General features: G+C 34.3%; 1 protein-coding gene across 2 annotated transcripts in view; it reads left to right on the forward strand.

The window, feature by feature from the left end:
• LOC106464232 overlaps positions 1–18,759 on the forward strand; it is a 21,528-nt gene extending 2,769 nt beyond the window's left edge. For both annotated transcript variants that reach the window (XM_022391938.1, XM_013924361.2), the window contains exons 2-5: positions 8,225–8,348; positions 13,080–13,225; positions 16,832–16,961; positions 18,191–18,759. In XM_022391938.1, coding sequence (XP_022247646.1) covers positions 8,257–8,348; positions 13,080–13,225; positions 16,832–16,961; positions 18,191–18,437 — 615 coding nt within the window. In that variant the 5' untranslated portion in view covers positions 8,225–8,256 and the 3' untranslated portion in view covers positions 18,438–18,759. The remainder of the gene's footprint in view (positions 1–8,224; positions 8,349–13,079; positions 13,226–16,831; positions 16,962–18,190) is intronic.
• Positions 18,760–19,184: the final 425 nt, after the last annotated feature.

Here is a 19,184-nt window from a genome sequence, read left to right on the forward strand (position 1 = left end):
AGATCACCCATCTCATCTTGATGTTGTCTAATTAAAGTTTTATAATTTTCAATCAGTCCTTCTTGTAAGATTCTTGCTAACTGTAAGATAGCTGTTCCTTGATATCTCATGTGATGTAATGTCACATCTTCCAAACTTTCTACATCAAAACTAGCGCGAGTATTCACGTCAAACGGGTTCTCGAATGTTAATAACTCGGTTTGTAAATTTACTAATAACTGAACATACTGTGGAAATGGTATGTCTTATCCATTTATCTCCAGATAATATAAAATTACCTTCTTCAACAAAAACCACACCGATCTTATTTTCTACTGGAACAATACTTACATTTTTGTGCAGTCCTGCTCATTACCATCAGTAGCATAAGAATCCTGGTAAACCTATAGATACATCTACTAATAACACATAATTATAATACTTAATACAACATACATACATTAATTATACATATATATATCTTATCCTACTTAGCTTATTTACAACTTCGTAAGTAGCCTATCATGTTATTGTAAGCATCAACTACACTGACTTCATGAGATACAGTATTAACTGTATTTACGTCACTCTTAGGTTTGTGTACAACTACTTGAGGATCGAATCTTACTTGTTTCCTCCTGGTTGTAGGAGTCACATCTAGTTAAGTTGATATAGGACCGCGTGATCGAAGGTTATAGTCATGGGTCGCTATATCAGCTTGTGTTGTCACTGGGATACTAGGGTTATTATCCTCAGTTATTGGGGCATTATTTTCATTATTGCCACGTCTAACTGAGGTATCTTCTGTTGTTATAATTTCATCACCTAGTGCAACACTTTAATCTTCCTCTGACTCTGGTGTTTCTCTTTCTGGAATATCTTCTTCATCATCAAAAGATGAATCAAACCCACCTGAGTTATTAGGTTCGTTGAGTACACTCTTATCTTGTTCCTGTTCCTTAGTTTCGTCTGCTACACACTCATATTGATAAGGTCTATAATCTTTTACTTTCTTTAACCTAATAACATATACCAGTTGTATACCTTTTCCATAAATCTCTTGGATCTCAAAATTAACTGGACTTGTTTGTTTAAGGACTCTAAAAGAACCTTTCCATAACTTTGCTAACTTTTTAGTGTTCCTTTCTTTCGTCCCCTAACTTTATATCACTAACTTGTGCCTTCTAATTTACTTGTTTCTCTCCACTTTCAGCAGCTTTAGTTAAATGTTCGTTAGCTAACTCAAATGCTAACTGCATTCTCTGTAGTATTTCTGCCTTATAGTCGTAATTTACTGTATAATTAACTTTTCTATGAGCTACTATCTCCTGCATAGGTAACACAACATCTCAATCATGTGATAGAAATAATGGACTTTCCCGAGTAGACTCATTCTCAGCACTTCTATATCCTAAAAATAACAAGGGAATCTGCTCATCCCTTGTCAAACTATTGAGAGATCATGTCTAACAAAGTTCTATCAAACCTTTCTACTAAACCACTAGCAGCTGGGTGATAAACTGTTGTCTCAATTTTTCTTACACTTAGTAACTCACAAACTTCCTTCATTAACTTATATATAAGGTTATTACCTCTATCTGTTTGTAAATGTTGTGGTATACCATGTCTAGCTACTGTGTTATTCACAGAAGCCTTGGCTGCTGTTTCTGCTTTCTGATCAGATAAACATATAACCTCAGGAAACCTAGTTAAGTAGTCGGCAACTACTAACACACATTTGATTCCTGCGTAAGACGTAGGCAATGGGCCTAATATGTCCATAACCACTAACTGGAAAGGTGTCGTTTGATTCAGCGTTCTTTGTAAGGGAACGTTCTTAACGTGTGGCCTTGTTTTTAGTTTTTGACATTCTATGCACGAATCACAATAATTCTTAATATCTTTCTTCATGTCTAGCCAAAAGAATCGCTTACTTATTCTGCTGTACGTTTTAGCAAAAATTAGGTGTGCTGCAAAGGGCATATCATGATATGTTTTCATAACTCTAGTTTTTAAGTTATGTTGTACAACTATTTGTAATGACCTGTTATCCTTAACCCTTTTACACAAGATATTTGAATCTAACATGAATTCTGTATCTTCTCCTATTAATACTTTGTTTTCTAAGGCATTTAATACTGGGTCTTTTTTTTGCTCACTAATCACATGATCTGAATCCCAAATTACTTCTAACTCATCTTCATTTTCAGCTTTTACTTCTCTTACTTTGTTAATTGTCTGATTTTCTTCAGTTTCTGCATTTTTTACTCTAATTCTACTCAGAGCATCAACATTAGAATGTTTCTTACCTGGTATATGTATTATTTCGAAATCATAATCCTGTAGTAATAATGACCATCTCGTTAACCTAGAGGAGGGTTCTTTTAATGTCATTAACCATCTTAATGGTGCATGATCTGTGATAATAGTGAACTTCCTACCATATGGATAACAACGGAAAGTTTTAATTCCATGCGCTACAACTAAACATTCCTGTTTTATGACTGAGTAATTTATTTCAACTTTTCTTAACTGTCTACTCTGATAAGCTATAGGGTGTTCTTTTCCATTTTCGTCTAACTGAGATAACACTGCACCTATAGCGAAACCTAAAGCATCTGTGCTTAAGATAAACTCTTTACTCAAACCTGGATAGCTCAAACTTGGTGCTTTTAATAAAGCTTTTCTTAGTTTCTCGAATGCTTCCTGTCTTTTATCTGTCCACTGAAAATATATTTCTTTCTTAGTTAATTCAGTTAAAGGTTTTGCCAGCAGTGTGAAATGTGGTATAAACCTTCTATAAAATCCTACAAATCCTAAAAAATGCACGAACATCTTTTACTGTTTTAGGCACTGGATAATTCTTGCAAACGTCTAAGTGTTTTGGGTTTTACACCACCTGCATTCACCAGAAAACTCAGATATTCTACTTCTTTTTTTCAGAAACTAACATTTACTTGGTTTAAGCTTTAAATTTGCTTTCCGTAACCTATCAACTACATTACATGCCTTAATCTCTCTATGTGTTTTTCAAAACTTGCAGCGAACATCATATAAATACCAGAAACATTCTGAATCTTGCAAACCTGATAATACAACATCCATTAATCTCTGGAATGTTGAAGGGGGTGTTGCATAAACCATGGCAATCTATTAAACTGATATTTACCTGAAGGTAATACAAAAGCAGTTTTAGCTTTATATTCTTCTTCTATCTACACCTGCCAATATCGAACTTTGTAAGTCCATAGATGAAAAGTACTTACTCTTACCTAGCTTACCTAAGGTTTCTTGGATATTAGCTGATGGGTAGATGTCTTTGACTGTTACTCCGGTCGCTTTCCGAAAATCCACACAGAACCTTAATTTTTTTTGTCCTTCTTAGGAACTAATACAACTGGAGAAACATATGAACTACTACTATCCTCTATTACTCTTTGTTCAAGCATCTCTTTTACAATTCCTTTAATTCTACCCTGTGTTTTTCTGGCAATCCATAGGCTTACTGTTACTCAACACTATCTTGTGTTTAGCTTTATTTGTACAACCATTGGGGTCATATTCTCCTAGAAATATGTCTCTATACTCTTCTAACAATGTTATCAAACCCTGTTTATGTCTCTTGCCTATAGTTCCTTTGATGAAATCCCAGTCTATCCTACTTTGTTGTACCTGTTTCTTAACGTTATTAACATTACACTGTCCTACCGCAGCTAATTGTTCTATACTACTAGCCTTAACCTACTACTATGTTCTTAGGTAGTATTACTTTTTCTTCATTCACATTTAACACTTTTATAGGCACCATGTCTCTCTTGGATACTTTAATAATACAAGCAGTTATATAAACTCCTGTTTCTTCTATATCAATTGGTTCAATGGGCACTTCTTCGTTATACTTAAAGTCATATACTTTAACTTCAAAAATAATTTGACTTCTTGCAGGTACTTCAGTTATTTTAATTAATCTTACAGGGATTCTTTCTTTCAAACACACCTGTTGGGATGCTCTGTTGCTTATGTTAGGCATAAGTGTAGAATCATCTGAGAGGGTTCCAATTACTAGTTCCCTGTTTTAGGGTCTTATTTGCTAACTTATTTATGCCTTATCTTACTATCACTCACCTTATTCTTACAATTACCATTATCACTTCTGCTGTTTCTGTGTACTCTTATTCTCTGGCTTTCGTGTATCGCTACACTCTAGGAAATCAGTGCTTTTGTATTTTGACTGTTGATCCTTAGCCTTGCTAATGTTAGCGTTAGGCGTTTGACTATTAGCTTTAGCTAGCGGGAAGGTATCATATGTCTCAACTATTGCACATAAATCTGAGGATTCGAGTCCTTCAAAATTTAAGATCTCCGTTTCTGTGCATAGCTTACCCGAAATAAGAGATATTTCAATGTCATAAACCCTTAAGAACTCTTGCCCTATGATACCATCTGTTTCTAAGTCTATCTGCTTACAGATGTAAAATTAGTGTTCTATCTCTAACTTTCCTACTTTCACGAGTACACTATATTTACCTAGTGTTTTAATGGGATGTCATGTTGTAGAAGCCAAAATACTTCTGAAAACTTCTTTCCAAGCATTATTTGATAACGTCGGATTTTATCTACTAGTTCTGCACTTAGTTGAGACGATCGAGCGCCTGTGTCAACCAATAACTGACATACTATACCTTCTATTTCTACTATAACTATTGGCGACACTTCATTAACACTATGGACACTCAATCTTTTATCTCAAACTGTCGGTACGACCTCTACTTTCACTCTTTAATCCCGGTGGTGATTACGTTTTTTGATCCTGCAGCGAATGTAGAGCTACCGTTATTTTTTGGGAACTTTCCTCTGTAAGCTCCAGCCTTTAGGGCTTTTTTGTTTTCTGCCTTCTGTTGACGTCGGCAATCACGGGCTATGTGACCCTTAATACCACAATTAAAGCATGCTATCTGCTCATTTCTGTTTTTCTGTTTCTGAAAACAGTTCTTTGCTATGTGACCAACTTTGCCGCAGTTAAAACACTGGGAGCCATCGAGCCTACATTGCTTGTTTTGCCAATATACTTTGCTAGATCTATTTACTACCTTTACAGCAAAATGCTTAAGGCTATATTTCTTTTTCTCTCGTAGCTCCTCTAAAGTAGCTACTTCAATCAGATCAAGCAAAGTTGCTTGGAGTGTATTTGCTTCACATACCTGACATCTAGCTGCATTACTGTATAAACCTCGCTCATACTCAAATTTTAAAGTATCTTGTATCATTAACTCGTTCGGGTGTGTATAAGCCCTACGCAATTTATTTCCTAACTCCTGCAACTTATGTCCAAAAACTCGGAAAGATTCGTCTCGTTGCTGAGTTAAGTTGCGCATCTCTGTTAAAATTACATTTGGTGTTTCTCGCTTCCTATACTCCTCCAATAACCTACGTGCTAGATACTGAAAATCTGTGGTTTCACGTAGTTCGCTATAAGTCCTAGTATAGCGTTTTGCTTCTCCTGCTGTTCTTAATCTTAAAATGTCTGCTTTCTGGGCACCAGTCCAGCCCGATATTCTGGTGGCTTCATTTAAGGCGTCAATAAAGCCCTCGACTTCCTCGTCGAGTCTACCGTGATATAACGGTATGGCGCTCGTTAAATGCGTAGCGTCGCGTGGACATACTTGTGCCGCAGCTTCATAGCTAGCGTCATCCCTTCTATCGACTCTAGGGTGTGCACCACCCTCTTCAGTAGCCATATTCACTTACTTACTACTTATAGTACTTTCAGCTGACTTTCTTACTTTTACTCCTTTCTTTACTCCAACCAACCTGTCGTTAGTCGCTCCAAAAATCCTGTCGATTGTGCCAGTTGTAATGGGCAGTGCTCTTAGGGCAAGTCGTTGGAGCTTCGACTGTACTGCCGATTACATCAAATTAATTTAATTGAGGATTGCAATGGCGAGTGGAGCTCACAAGTCGCTAACTGGAGGTAATTTACGGTTAGATTAAAGAAACTGATTCTGAGATTGACATTGAACGAAATACGTCAAAATTTATTAAGTCGTTACACACAGTATACACACCTTTAATATCAACAGTTAAGCATTTTCTAAACTGTTAGTTTCTTAACAGTTCTAACTTTCACTTTCCAGTTAAACAATACAGTTCACGTATATAATATTTCTCCCTGTTATGACCATTAACTTCCTACATTAATTGAATAAGAGAGATAGCAATCCTATACTTACAACAAGGTCGGACTGGTGTATCTCTAGAGGTTAGACATCTTCATATTCATAATTGTTTGGATACTTCTTGCTTGGAACTATTACCAGCTCTTTGGAGAATCTCAATTCTTCCTGGATAACTGATTTTTAGCTCCAGACACGAGTTTTTAAACTATATTTTCTCTGTATACTTTCGATTTCCCAAACAGTATTCCTGACTACCCGCAAGTAGTCCTGACACTTTATTGGCTAATTTCTGCAACTCATCGGGCATTTCCAGAACAAGGACCAAAACTCTCAAGTAATTGGTTACTGTGATGGTGAGAACTCCGGTTGCCTTCTCACCTTATACTACTACACCAGGCTGTAGTAACGAATCTTATATCAAAGTGCCGATTTTAGATGTTATCATAACATTTTTAATAGCCTTTACTGTACTACTAGATCGGCGTCAATAACTTATCACTGTCAACTCGTGACTAACGTTTTTCTCAGCGTCCTCACTGTAGCTTCATTTTTTATAACTTTTAACTCGTGATTCTCAATACCAACTGACCAGTTAAATGTACTTCACCGAGTTTATGACCCAATTTCGTAATACAGGCGTCCTTTGCTTACGTCATTTATCCATGTGTGTGCACCACACTCAAAAACTTAAATTTAGTTTCTTTCTTAAACGTAATAGACTGAAGCAATTGGATAGTGTTTTCTGGCCAATACATCTTTGGCTGTGGTTCGTATTTCGTAAACAGTTGTTGGAAAAATATGTGGCGAATGCAGCATTACAGTTAAAAGAAGATGCTACACTACATTGAAAATTTATAGCTGTTAGGCCCAACAAGGACGATTGTCGTAATCATAGTGCTTTATAAAACTGATTTTGAATAATACTATCGTAGTAAAATATTGCTTATTATATTGTGGGATGGACATGATAAAAACAACATTCAGGAGCTCCTTGGATGTAATTCTACTTTTAAGAAACCCAATCCTTAACACAAGAACGCTCACAACAACTTTGTACAACCAAGATCAACTTTCAATTCCAGAACAACATAAACAAGATCAAACTTCTTCTGTGATTGTCTCCATTTGGAATAATAATAATAAATACACGTGAAGCGCCACTGATCAGATCCCATCACACTGTTACAGTTACGATTCATGGTTGGAACTTTCAGCATTACTGGAGTCACGATTTCCCGTATTCACCTTTTTAAGATCAGTTCACTTACGATGTGACACATTTTGTACCGTTCTTTGAACACTGCAGTTGGAGATACTTGAACACCAGGTAGTGTTGAAGGAATCAGTCACAAGTCTGGCTCTGTTGCATTTAATAATCATCTCCATTCGTCCTGCCACCAGCGATTCTTCCATAGTTATTTATTGATTCTCCATTCGTCCTTACTCAGTCCTGCCACCAGCGATTCTTCTATAGTTATTTATTTATTCTCCATTTGTCCTCACTCTGTCCTGCCACCAGCGATTCTTCCATAGTTATTTATTTATTCTCCATTCGTCCTCACTCTGTCCTGCCACCAGCGATTCTTCCATAGTTATTTATTTATTCTCCATCCGTCCTCACTCTGTCCTGCCACCAGCGATTCTTCCATAGTTATTTATTGATTCTTCATTCGTCCTCACTCAGTCCTGCCACCAGCGATTCTTCCATAGTTATTTATTGATTCTCCATTCGTCCTCACTCAGTCCTGCCACCAGCGATTCTTCCATAGTTATTTATTGATTCTCCATTCGTCCTCACTCTGTCCTGCCACCAGCGATTCTTCTATAGTTATTTATTTATTCTCCATTCGTCCTCACTCTGATATCCAAAAAGTGGATATCACAAGCAATAACATCTCAACATAAATAATGTTTCATGATTATTAATTAATTCAGATTCTTGGGTGATTTTGGCCAATCAAAAAACTCATTTGTTTTCCTAGGTAGTAATTATATACTAATAGAAGGCCAAGTTGAAGGAATTAAATTGAAAAAATAAATAAATTAAAATTCACTCTTCTCGTTTCAAGGTCCATACCAGACTCATTGCCAAAATTGCCATATGCGAGAGCTTGATATATGTGTGGCAACTCTGGTGTTCAGCCGAGAATATGGAGTTCCGGAAACTGAGAGAGAACTTGATATTCAATGTTCGTAAGTATGGGGGAAAATATTTATCAAACCCACAAAACATCTCGTGAGCTAACCTGTATATTAGTGGATATAAGTTGATATTTAGTGACTGAAAATAAATATATACTCCGAGGTATAAACCGAGGTAAAATCTAATAATAAATATAGCCGTATGTATAAGTTATTTAGCTTAAAACAGGAAACTTAAATAATGCATTTTTTGTCAAAGCAAAAAAAAAATCTCTTTGCTCTAAAAAATTGAAATTAGCAGATCGTTTAGAAAAAGAAAAAAAAATTATTTAGCAGAACTTTTCAGTTCAAGCCAACAGGTGTTCATCTTATTGGTTCTGGTGTCAGGGAAGTAATTCCTCCGATCGAGCTACTCTCCGTTTCGGTAATTTTTATTTTGTATGTTACAAACTGTTGTTTGTCATCCTAAAAAGAACTTGAGGCTCAGTTACTATGAAAAGCATAGTTGTAAGACTAAGATACAGTAGTCCCGTCATTCTAAGTAAGCAAAATGTGTTTATTCAAAGTCATCCCTCAAAACGTAAGAAAGAACAGTGGAAGGATACAAAAAAAGTTTTATATCACATCAAAGTTATGTAAAGATCACGTAAAAAGCAGTTTTATACCGCATTAAAGCTCTTTAGCACCAAAAAAAAAGTTTTATACTACTTCAAGACACTTTAAATATAATATCAAAGAACAGGTTTGTACTACATCAAGGTTCTTTAAATATAACACCTAAAACACGTTTATACTAAATCAAGGCTCTTTAAATATAACACCTAAAACACGTTTATACTACATCAAGGTTCTTTAAATATAACACCTAAAACACGTTCATACTACATCAAGGTTCTTTAAATATAACACCTAAAACACGTTCATACTACATCAAGGTTCTTTAAATATAACACTTAAAACACGTTCATACTACATCAAGGTTCTTTAAATATAACACTTAAAACACGTTCATACTACATCAAGGTTCTTTAAATATAACACTTAAAACACGTTCATACTACATCAAGGTTCTTTAAATATAACACCTAAAACACGTTCATACTACATCAAGGTTCTTTAAATATAATACCTAAAACACGTTCATACTACATCAAGGTTCTTTAAATATAACACCTAAAACACGTTCATACTACATCAAGGTTCTTTAAATATCATGCAGAAACTTACAAGAGATAAGCAATTTCAATTTATAGAAATACTCGTGTTTCTTATCAACTTATATAAATAACTTGACTCAGACCAATTAAATGATCCAAGAGAATCAGAACAACATTCAGACAAATATCTTATCAAATACGTATGAAAAACTGTTACGATTTAAATGAACTGGAAATAGGAAAGTAGTGGGAACGCATTGTTAGTTTTCTAATAATTATTAATCAAAGGCCTTTAATATCGGATAAGTACGACTTAGTATTTTTGTCTTACCTAATGTGTATAATTTTACTTTCTAATGTAAATTACTATTGCGAGTGTATAAAGCAAATTGTTTATTAAGTACTATCCTTAAGCTTAAACATCTGCATACACCGTTAGTATAGTATTATAATATTTTAAACTATCGGCATCAACTTATCATTAAGGATAAAACAAAAATACAACTTCACCATTGAAAACAACATCATTGAAACGTTTTCTCACTATCTTGGTAACAACAAGTGTTGTTATGCTGAAAACAACACTAAAGCAAACAGACGAAGCTTCCTCACATTAAATTGAAAAGAGCACGAACGACAAATGATTTCTGACGGAACAATGAAAATAATCACAAAAATTACAATGTGATTCGTGTCGTTACCTTGATAACGACAACACTGGAACAAAGATAAAATGTTTTACTGTTACCTTGGAAACAACCAATGCATGAAAATGTAGCTTTATGTCTTTATCTTGAAAACAACAGCACTAACAGTAAGATAAAACAAAATAACGTTACACTGAAAATATCACTAAGATTAAACTCTCGGATGTCACCTTGAATACAACAACGAGATAATTAAATGAGATTGATGTTATGTTCCTTGCAAACAACGCAAAAACCAAAACAAAGCTTTTTGTCGTGACGTGGATAGTTACCACAATAATAAAATGCCTATTGTTATTTTGTCAAGAACCAGTAACGCCAAATGCGGTTTTCTGCCGTTACCTTGAAAACTAATACACAAACAGCGAGGTTGATACTTCTGTTGTTACTTTGGAAACAACATAAATACGGATAAAAGGATTTCTGTCGTTACTTGAAAATAGACTTAAACCAAACTATTTCGCTCCGTTGTAACTTTGAAAAAAAGAAGAAAAAACAATACTAAAACAAACTTTTTGACGTTCACTGAAAAACTACTACATAAACAACAAAACATCTGCATTATCTTGAAAACTTTATCGTGAGATTAACATAAAAAGTAAGATGAATTTTTTACGTTATCTTGAAAACTAATCTATAATAATAAAAGGAAGTGTCTGTGGGTCTGCGCGTGTGTGTGACCGCCATAACTCCAAGAGGAAAGAACCTAAGAACTAGAAATTTTGCACACACACTAATGGATCCTGAGGGTGTGCACCTGGGTATTATTACATATCCACGTGCGTGCGCATCTTTTTATATAGCAAGGTAAGGAAAAAACCACATAGGAAAGAATATGTGACCGACATATCTCCAGGAGGAAAGAACCTAGAAACCTGAAATTCTGCACCCATTCTAAGTAGACCCTGAGGGTATGCACCTAAGTATTATTATTTATCCATGCGCGTGCGCATCTTTTTAATGAAGGAAGCTAGCGAAAATGCACATAGAAAAGAAATGGTTCCTTATATAACAACTTCTAATATACAGAAAAGCCAGTGCGTTTTGGTAACAATGCGTTCCAACAATGACTTTTATGTCATGTTGCTTAGCAACAAAGGTATAACATAATATTGTTGTTAGTCTATGTACTGAAACTACAAAATGAAATGTATCATCTACAAAATTGAAAAAAAAAATGTTGATTTCCTAATTCAGAGTTTCCGTTGATTAAAGAGGTTTGTTAATTTTATTTAAGTTTAAAATTGGATCGATAATTTTTCTTTGATGATAAATTATACGCACTTGGCTCAAGGCTAGGTTATCCCACCCTATGTCTTTACTTTAGGATTATATATTAATTCCTTTAGTTCATACCAACATTCACTACACTTACAAAGTTTCACGGCAATCCCCTTCACGTCCCCTTGCATCCCCGTCACCAAAATCGTAATGGGCAGACATTAATCGAACGGTAAAAATTGTAATAGATTCCGGTAAAATGTGATCGAAAGTTGTGATATCAAATATAAATGTGAAATATTTGACGCAGTGATAACGTTCATTGATAATAAATGCTTCTTAACTTACTATACATTCCTTACGACTTTTTATGTTTCTGGGAAATACAAATGTTTAAAATATTTTGACTGTTCTTCTATGCCGAGTACTTTCGCTAGCATAAAATAAAGCAAACTGAAGTCACATTGAAAGCAACCCAATGTAAGACACAGAGTTTTAGATTTACGTTCAAAAAATATATAAAAAGCTCAAAATGTTTATCTTCTTTTCAAGGAAGCTTTCTGTCATTACCTTGAAAAACACCTAAAAAACGAAAATAAAGCTTTCTGATGTTACCTTGAAAAGAATATGAAACCTAGATGAAGATTTCTGTCGTTACTGTTAAAAAACATAAAACCTAGATGATAGTTTCTGAAGATATTTTGAAAAGAACATAAAACCAAAGATGCAACTTTCTTACGTTATCTTTAAAAGAACATAAAAACCTAGGTGATACATTCTGAATATATTTTGAAAAGAACATAAAACCAAAGATGCAACTTTCTTACGTTATCTTTAAAAGAACATAAAAACCTAGGTGATACATTCTGAATATATTTTGAAAAGAACATAAAAACAAAGATGCAACTTTCTGACGTTACCTTGAAAATAAAATAAAACCTAGACGATACTTTCTGAAGGTATCTTGAAAAGAACATAAAAACTTTGATGCAACTTTCTGACGTTACCTTGAAAATAAAATAAAAGCCTAGACGATACTTTCTGAAGGTATCTTGAAAAGAACATAAAAACTTAGATGAAATTTTCTGACGTTAACTTGAAAATAACATAAAAACCTAGATGACACTTTCTGAATACATCTTAAAAAGAACATAAAACCTAGATGAAATTTTCTGACGTTACCTTGAAAAGAGTAAGGTACCTTCAAAAGAATACCCACGTGAACATGAAGATATGGTATGAATGATACCTTATTAGTATTCATTGATATTTTGTACTTCGTTATTTCTTTATGTAATGTTCCCAGGTTGGACAATGGTAGGTTTACGAATTTACAACGCTAAAATACAATGTTCCATTCCCCGCGGTAGACATAGCAGATAGTCTAATGTGGCTTTGTTATAAAACAAAGTTTAAGTAATATTTTAATCAATTGGAAAGTTTATGCATGACATTTTAACATAATTCAATATCAAGAAGGTAAACATGATGTTTGTTTAATTTCTATTAAATAATTTTTATCTTGCTTATATTTTAAATTTTTATTTCGATTAAGGAAACGGTCGTTCGGACTTGCATTAAAACGATCACTCAATGTCAAGCCTATTATGAAAACATGTCAGTTAAAACTTGAGCTATATGTGCTAAAGGGTTAACTTTGTTGGATGTAATTTAACACATTTTAATATTTCTATTAGATTTATCCTTGAAGCTCAGAATTGCCTTCTGAATTACACGAAATCCTGCATGATGTCCACGCAAAGTGAATTACTCGATTTAGTAGGAGAAGGATCCAATTCATTAATTAGTCAATATTGTTCAAGCGATACCCAGATCAGAGAAAGTAAGTTTGTCGTATCTAGATGACAAAGGTCAGGGGTACGTTTTTTATATGTCTTTTCTGACAAAGATGTCTATATGAAATTGTTTGTTTTGAATTTCGCGCAAAGCTACACGAAGGCTATCTGCACTAGCCGTCCCTAATTTAGCAGTGTAAGACTAGAGGGAAGGCAGCTAGTCATCACTACCCACCGCCAACTCTTGGGCTACTCTTTTACCAACGAATAGTGAGATTGACCGTCACATTATAACGCCCCCACGGCTGAAAGGGCGAGCATGTTTGGTGGGACGGGGATGCGTTCTAACCACCTGGCCATGCCGGGCCCTATATGAAATAAATGAGGACACTGGAAGGAGAGGCTGGTTGTTATATATATATATGTGTGTAACGGAGATCAGGAGAAGTAAGTTTTAGACATCTATTTGACGGAGTAATAAGCTTATGAATTTATTTGATGGAAATCAGGGCTGTTAACTTATATATATATATATATATATATATATACGTAAATGACAAAGATCAAGAAAAGTAACTTTTACGTATCCATCTGATTAATATCAAAGGAACTAAATGTTATATTGCTATATATATTGAATATCGGATTATTTATCTGGCTTGGTTATTGTATAGCGCAAAATGAACCAATAACTTGCGCAAATCCGCTAAAGGGATTGAAATCCGAATTTTAGAGTTAGAAATTTACTACTAGCCACCGGTGATATTTGGAACTCGTAAATAGTAAAAGTTTATGTACCAATGTAACTGGTGAATAAGTGAACCGATTTTTACCAAGTCCGACACGTACCCATAGACTCCTCACTCTTGGAGTAACATAAGATGGAGGTCGACGTTCGGATTTGACCACTCTATGTCATCCAGGGACTTTATTTGTCTCCGATGTGTTGTATCTCGAAATACTGAACCGATTTTCACCAACATTGGCAAGTATCCTGAAGACCCCCCCCCTCTCCCCACTGAAGGACTGACATAGGAGGTACGGAGTTTGGAACCGAACTCGTCACCCATGTCCACCAGAGTTCCTATGTCTATTACGTGCACTAACCGGATAAGTAATATCAAGATGAAATTTTCTGACATTACCTTGAAAAGAGCCCCCCCCCCAGTGGCACAGCCGACTTACAACGCTAGAATCCGGGTTTCGATACTCTGGGTGGGCAGAGCACAGATAGCCCATTGTGTAGCTTTGTGCTTAATTACAAACAAACAAACCTTGAAAAGAACATAAAATCTTAGATGAAACTTTCTGACTTTACCTTGAAAAAAAATATATTTGTGTATGTATGTGATGGATATCATAAGTAAGATTTAAATGCCAATCTGACGAAGATTAAGGGCTCTAATTTACATCTGTCTTTGACGAGAAAGTAGGTTTAAAGAATGGAGATCAAAAGAAGCACGTTTAGTATATCTTTCTGGAGGAGCTGAGAAGAAGAAAATATTTTATGTTTGTGTGACCTGGCATGACCTGATGGTTATTCGATTCGCAATCTGGGGGTTGTAGGATAGAAATCTGTCGTGGAGGAGCTCTAACATGACGGTCAATCCCACTATTCCTTGATAAAGAGTAACCCAAGAGTTGACGGTGGGTGATGTTGAATAGCTGTTTTCTCTTTAGTTTATCACTTCAAAATTAGGGGAGGTTAGCGCAAATAGCCCTCTAGTAGCTTTGAGCGAAATTTAGCAAGCAAGTAAATTATGTATGTATGTAAACAGAGTAAGAGAAGAAGGTTTTAAGTGCCTTGTCTAGCGAAGATCAGGAGAAGAATGTTTTATTTACATTTATCTAGCGGAGATCAGAAGATGAAAGTTTTAGATATTTAGCTGGCAAATATCAACAGTAATTAGTTTTCATACCTATCTGATGAGGATCAGAAGATGTAAGTTTTTTACATATATTTGACAGAGATCAGGAGATGTAATTTTTATGTATCCATTTGATGGAGATGAAAAGTAAGTTTTGTGTGAATGTCTTAGAGAGATCAAAATAATTAAACTTTATATACCTATACAACGGATATCAGATGAACTGGGTATATCTATCAGACATGATCAGGAGATGGTAGTTTGATATGTCTATATGAAAGAGTTCATCAGAAGCAAGCAAAGCTTAAGTCATTAATTAATATTAAGAAAAACTCAAGAAGAATTTAATTATTCGTTACAATGTTTTTGAAAACTTAAATACCAGCCCCCAGTGGTTTAACAGCAGATCTGAGAGCTTATGCCGCTAAAAACCAGGTTTTGATACTCTATCTGACAAATAAGTAAATTTACACGTTTATCTCACAAAGAAGTAAGTTTAAATATCCATCTGAAAGAGAGGTAATTTTAAATATATTTTTGACAAAGAAGCAAACATATATATCTGAATATAGGATACCAGAATTAGTTCGTTTATTGTCTTTCAGATTCCTATATATTTCAGAGATCAGGAGAAGTATGTTTTATTTATATAACCAAAGGAGAATCAATATTATGTATCTATAGGACAGATATTATAAAATGCTTGCGTTGTTGTATGATGTATATGGAAAATATGATAATATGTTAGCGTTGCTCTATGTTGCATCTAACAGATATCATAAGATGAAACCGTTTCTGTTTTATCTATGTATATGCATGGAGGTGGTGGCTGTAGCTTTTCAGGCTTTTAACGTGAGTAGTCATATTTGTATAAGTAATTTATTTGGACTACCACCACGTTTTTTTGTTTTAGTTTTTTAATGCACAAACTTCCGGCTCAGTTACCTAAGCTTTCTACAGGTGCGAGATGTTGAGTAAACAACAGGATCTATTGTTATAAAGAAACGGGCACGTTCTTATTTTTCATTGTTGCTAGGCAACTTGTGATTCGAATTGTTCCGTTAGATCTTGTTGTTTACTAAACGTCTTGCACCTGTAGAAGGCTTAGGTAATTGAGCCGGAAGTTTGTGCATTTAAAAACCAAACAAAAAACAAAAACGTGGTGATAGACCAAATAAATTACTTAATACAGAGGTGGCTGTATTTATGCGTTTCTTTATGTGTATCTAACAATCTTTGAATTTGCTAAGTAACCATTTTGTGTATGAATCTATTTCTCTCCCTCAATAAATTGAATACATTGTCATTTATGGTGGGTACACAAAGTTTTTATTATCCTAGAAGTGATATTCATATACTCATTTTAGATGTTCATAATTTTCACAAATACAACAGAAATACACATATATCAAGTTTCTTTGATATGTGCTCTTTCTATCAATATTTGAAGAGTTCTGAACTAACAATGCAATTAGAAAGAAAACACCAAATTCGTAAGAGTTGCTAATATAATCAAATTTCATATGTTACATAATTTTTCCAAAGCTGAAAGGTCCTCATTAGCTTGATCTTCCAGTTTTGCCTGATAACTTTTACTTTGTAACTTTATTATCTTTTTTAAATACCTGGAAGAGAGTTTATCATGTACAACCTTCACTAATCCAAAGTTGAATAATAACTTGAGACTAGCTCTTAGGACAGAGATGATTACTTTATACGAGATTACAGTTCTAATTCATTACTTAATGTCTACTGCTAAGATATTTCTTTTTTGTTTGTTCCAAGGGTACCTGAATAAATCCGCCTGTCTCAGTGAAGCTCTGGACCAGCTCACACCATGCTGGAAAGATTTAGAAGCTGGGTTGGACAAGTTCGGTGAAATAAGTTTTGACTTACGTCCCTCTACATTTTGTTGGTAAGTTTATTAAACACAGCAGACAATACTGGATTTAAACAAACACTGGATGTAAACAAAAGGCGGATGTAAATATAATTTAGTAGACATTTGATACAACAACATATTAAAAGATTATAAAAGTTTTGAAAAAGGTCTAACGTTAGGTCATAGAATAACATTATAAGTTTTTTATAGATAGTATTTAATACGGTAAAATTGAGCCCTAACCAAACGAAATAAAAAAACGTACGCAAGTTATAGTGTTAATTTATCTCTTTATTGAATAATAGACCGTACTTAATAAAGGCTTAACTAATTTTAGGCCTAAGACAAGTGGACTTTTAAATTTCGGTGTCTGCGATTAGAATTATTTTGTATTGTTCTAGAAATCCTGTACTTAAAGATGTAATGCTACAATAAAGATAATAATCTGACTACAAATGTTTTGCGGGTCTCTGCTAGTATTATATACTCACTCGTACGACAAATATAAATGTGAAGGTCGAGAGGTGTAATCCTTGTGCTACATTTGTACCTTGTAATACTAAAATATACATGTATTCACAATAACATTTCGTACACACTGGTAGAGTAGACTCCTATCCCAACATACTCATATTACAATAAAATACTGTTTTAACTACAAATACATTTCAATTTTCATAAGTTCAGAACGCAATATATTTCATATCACTGTTATGGCTTAAACACCTCTTCCAAGCTGTCGAGGCAGGATTATAATAAATTATACTTCTCATAAGACACCAGTATTAGGTCTATCATATTTTTTGTGCCGAATTCTTTATTCAGACTCTTCGGGTTCTCCAAGAAGAAGCATATTATACAATAGTATTTCATCCATAGCGGATATAGTGTGGTTGAAATACTATTCTTCTTCTTGGAAATCCCTAACGGAAGGAACAGATAATGCAGTTTTAAAAGATGCTATAAGTTTAATACCAAGGTCTCACGTTAAGTATAATTAATTATATTTCATATATTCAAGTTTGCCAAACTTTTACTGGTTATAAAATCATGCTCGCGATCTGATATATGCCTTGCTTGTTTCTGTCAACATTTTGAATTGTTATTGCTATGTTTTTTGTGACTATAGTTGTAAGGTATTTTAACTTCCGACTTACTGTTGAAAAAATAATATTGATAAAAGAGTTAGTATAAAGGATCGCATATAAAGTGTAATAAACTTAAAATAAGACCCAAAAATAATATACGTTATTTTATGATAGCACGTATCAACGGTTCTTCGAGTGTGTTCGAAAAACAATTGAAGACCAATGTGGAGTAAGTGGTGTGGAGTTTATTCTGGAGCTCCTGAGAATTGGATTTTCTCGGATTCCTGAAGTTATCTGTAGCGGATCCAAATACATTAGCAAACAATGTGTGGATTTACTGCCACCACCTGGTACAGAACCGAAAGGCAGTAGGTCCAAATCAGTATTGTCTCGTCTCTTATTTTATATTAAGAATACTTAAACTTCAGCACAAGAGAAACAAAAAGATGAAACTGAGCTAATATATAAAATAATCAACCAAGATGTCGCCGGCATTCTAATTTAACTTTCAAGTCATGTAATTCTATCTTTCTTTTTCTACGTAGCAATGTTAGATAAAGTAGTTCACGATATTTACGTAATGCGATATTATATGCTATAAGTTTGTGTAGTTTTTGTTGTTTTTTTATTGCCGAAGTATCATATATAAGGCTCTTTCTGTGTATGTGCCTCTTTGCCTCACTGAGACTTCGAACCGAGTAGCATATGTATCAAGCGTTGATAATAAAGAACTTTGATTTCCACATATGTTTACCTTGATATACCAGTTTTACCTTCAGGCCAATTAGCCATCGTAACCTCGGTAGTCCAAACCACTATACAAAGTAAAGGAAAATAATAATTTGGGTAAATTGTTTCAAAAACAACCAATCATCAATCATAACCTACAATTAAGTAATATAATTATCAGCAAAGCGTATAATATTTTTCTAAGACAAAGAAATATCTCGAAAAAGAGCTAGAAGATCGAAAAAGAGACCAACACTCAATATTCTAATACCAGGCTTAGATAAACATGAAAATATAGTAAAGTTACTAAAACAACCGTAAAAAGATAAAAACCCTATAAACCGAGCGCCTTCGAAAGGTGGTCTTTTCTTCTTCAGGAGTAAACTGCGAATCTGCGCTCGGGTTATAGGGTTTCTATCGTTTTATGTTAAGACTTCTT

Source organism: Limulus polyphemus, unplaced genomic scaffold, assembly GCF_000517525.1.
Source record: "Limulus polyphemus unplaced genomic scaffold, Limulus_polyphemus-2.1.2 Scaffold1592, whole genome shotgun sequence".
Taxonomy (NCBI): domain Eukaryota; kingdom Metazoa; phylum Arthropoda; class Merostomata; order Xiphosura; family Limulidae; genus Limulus; species Limulus polyphemus.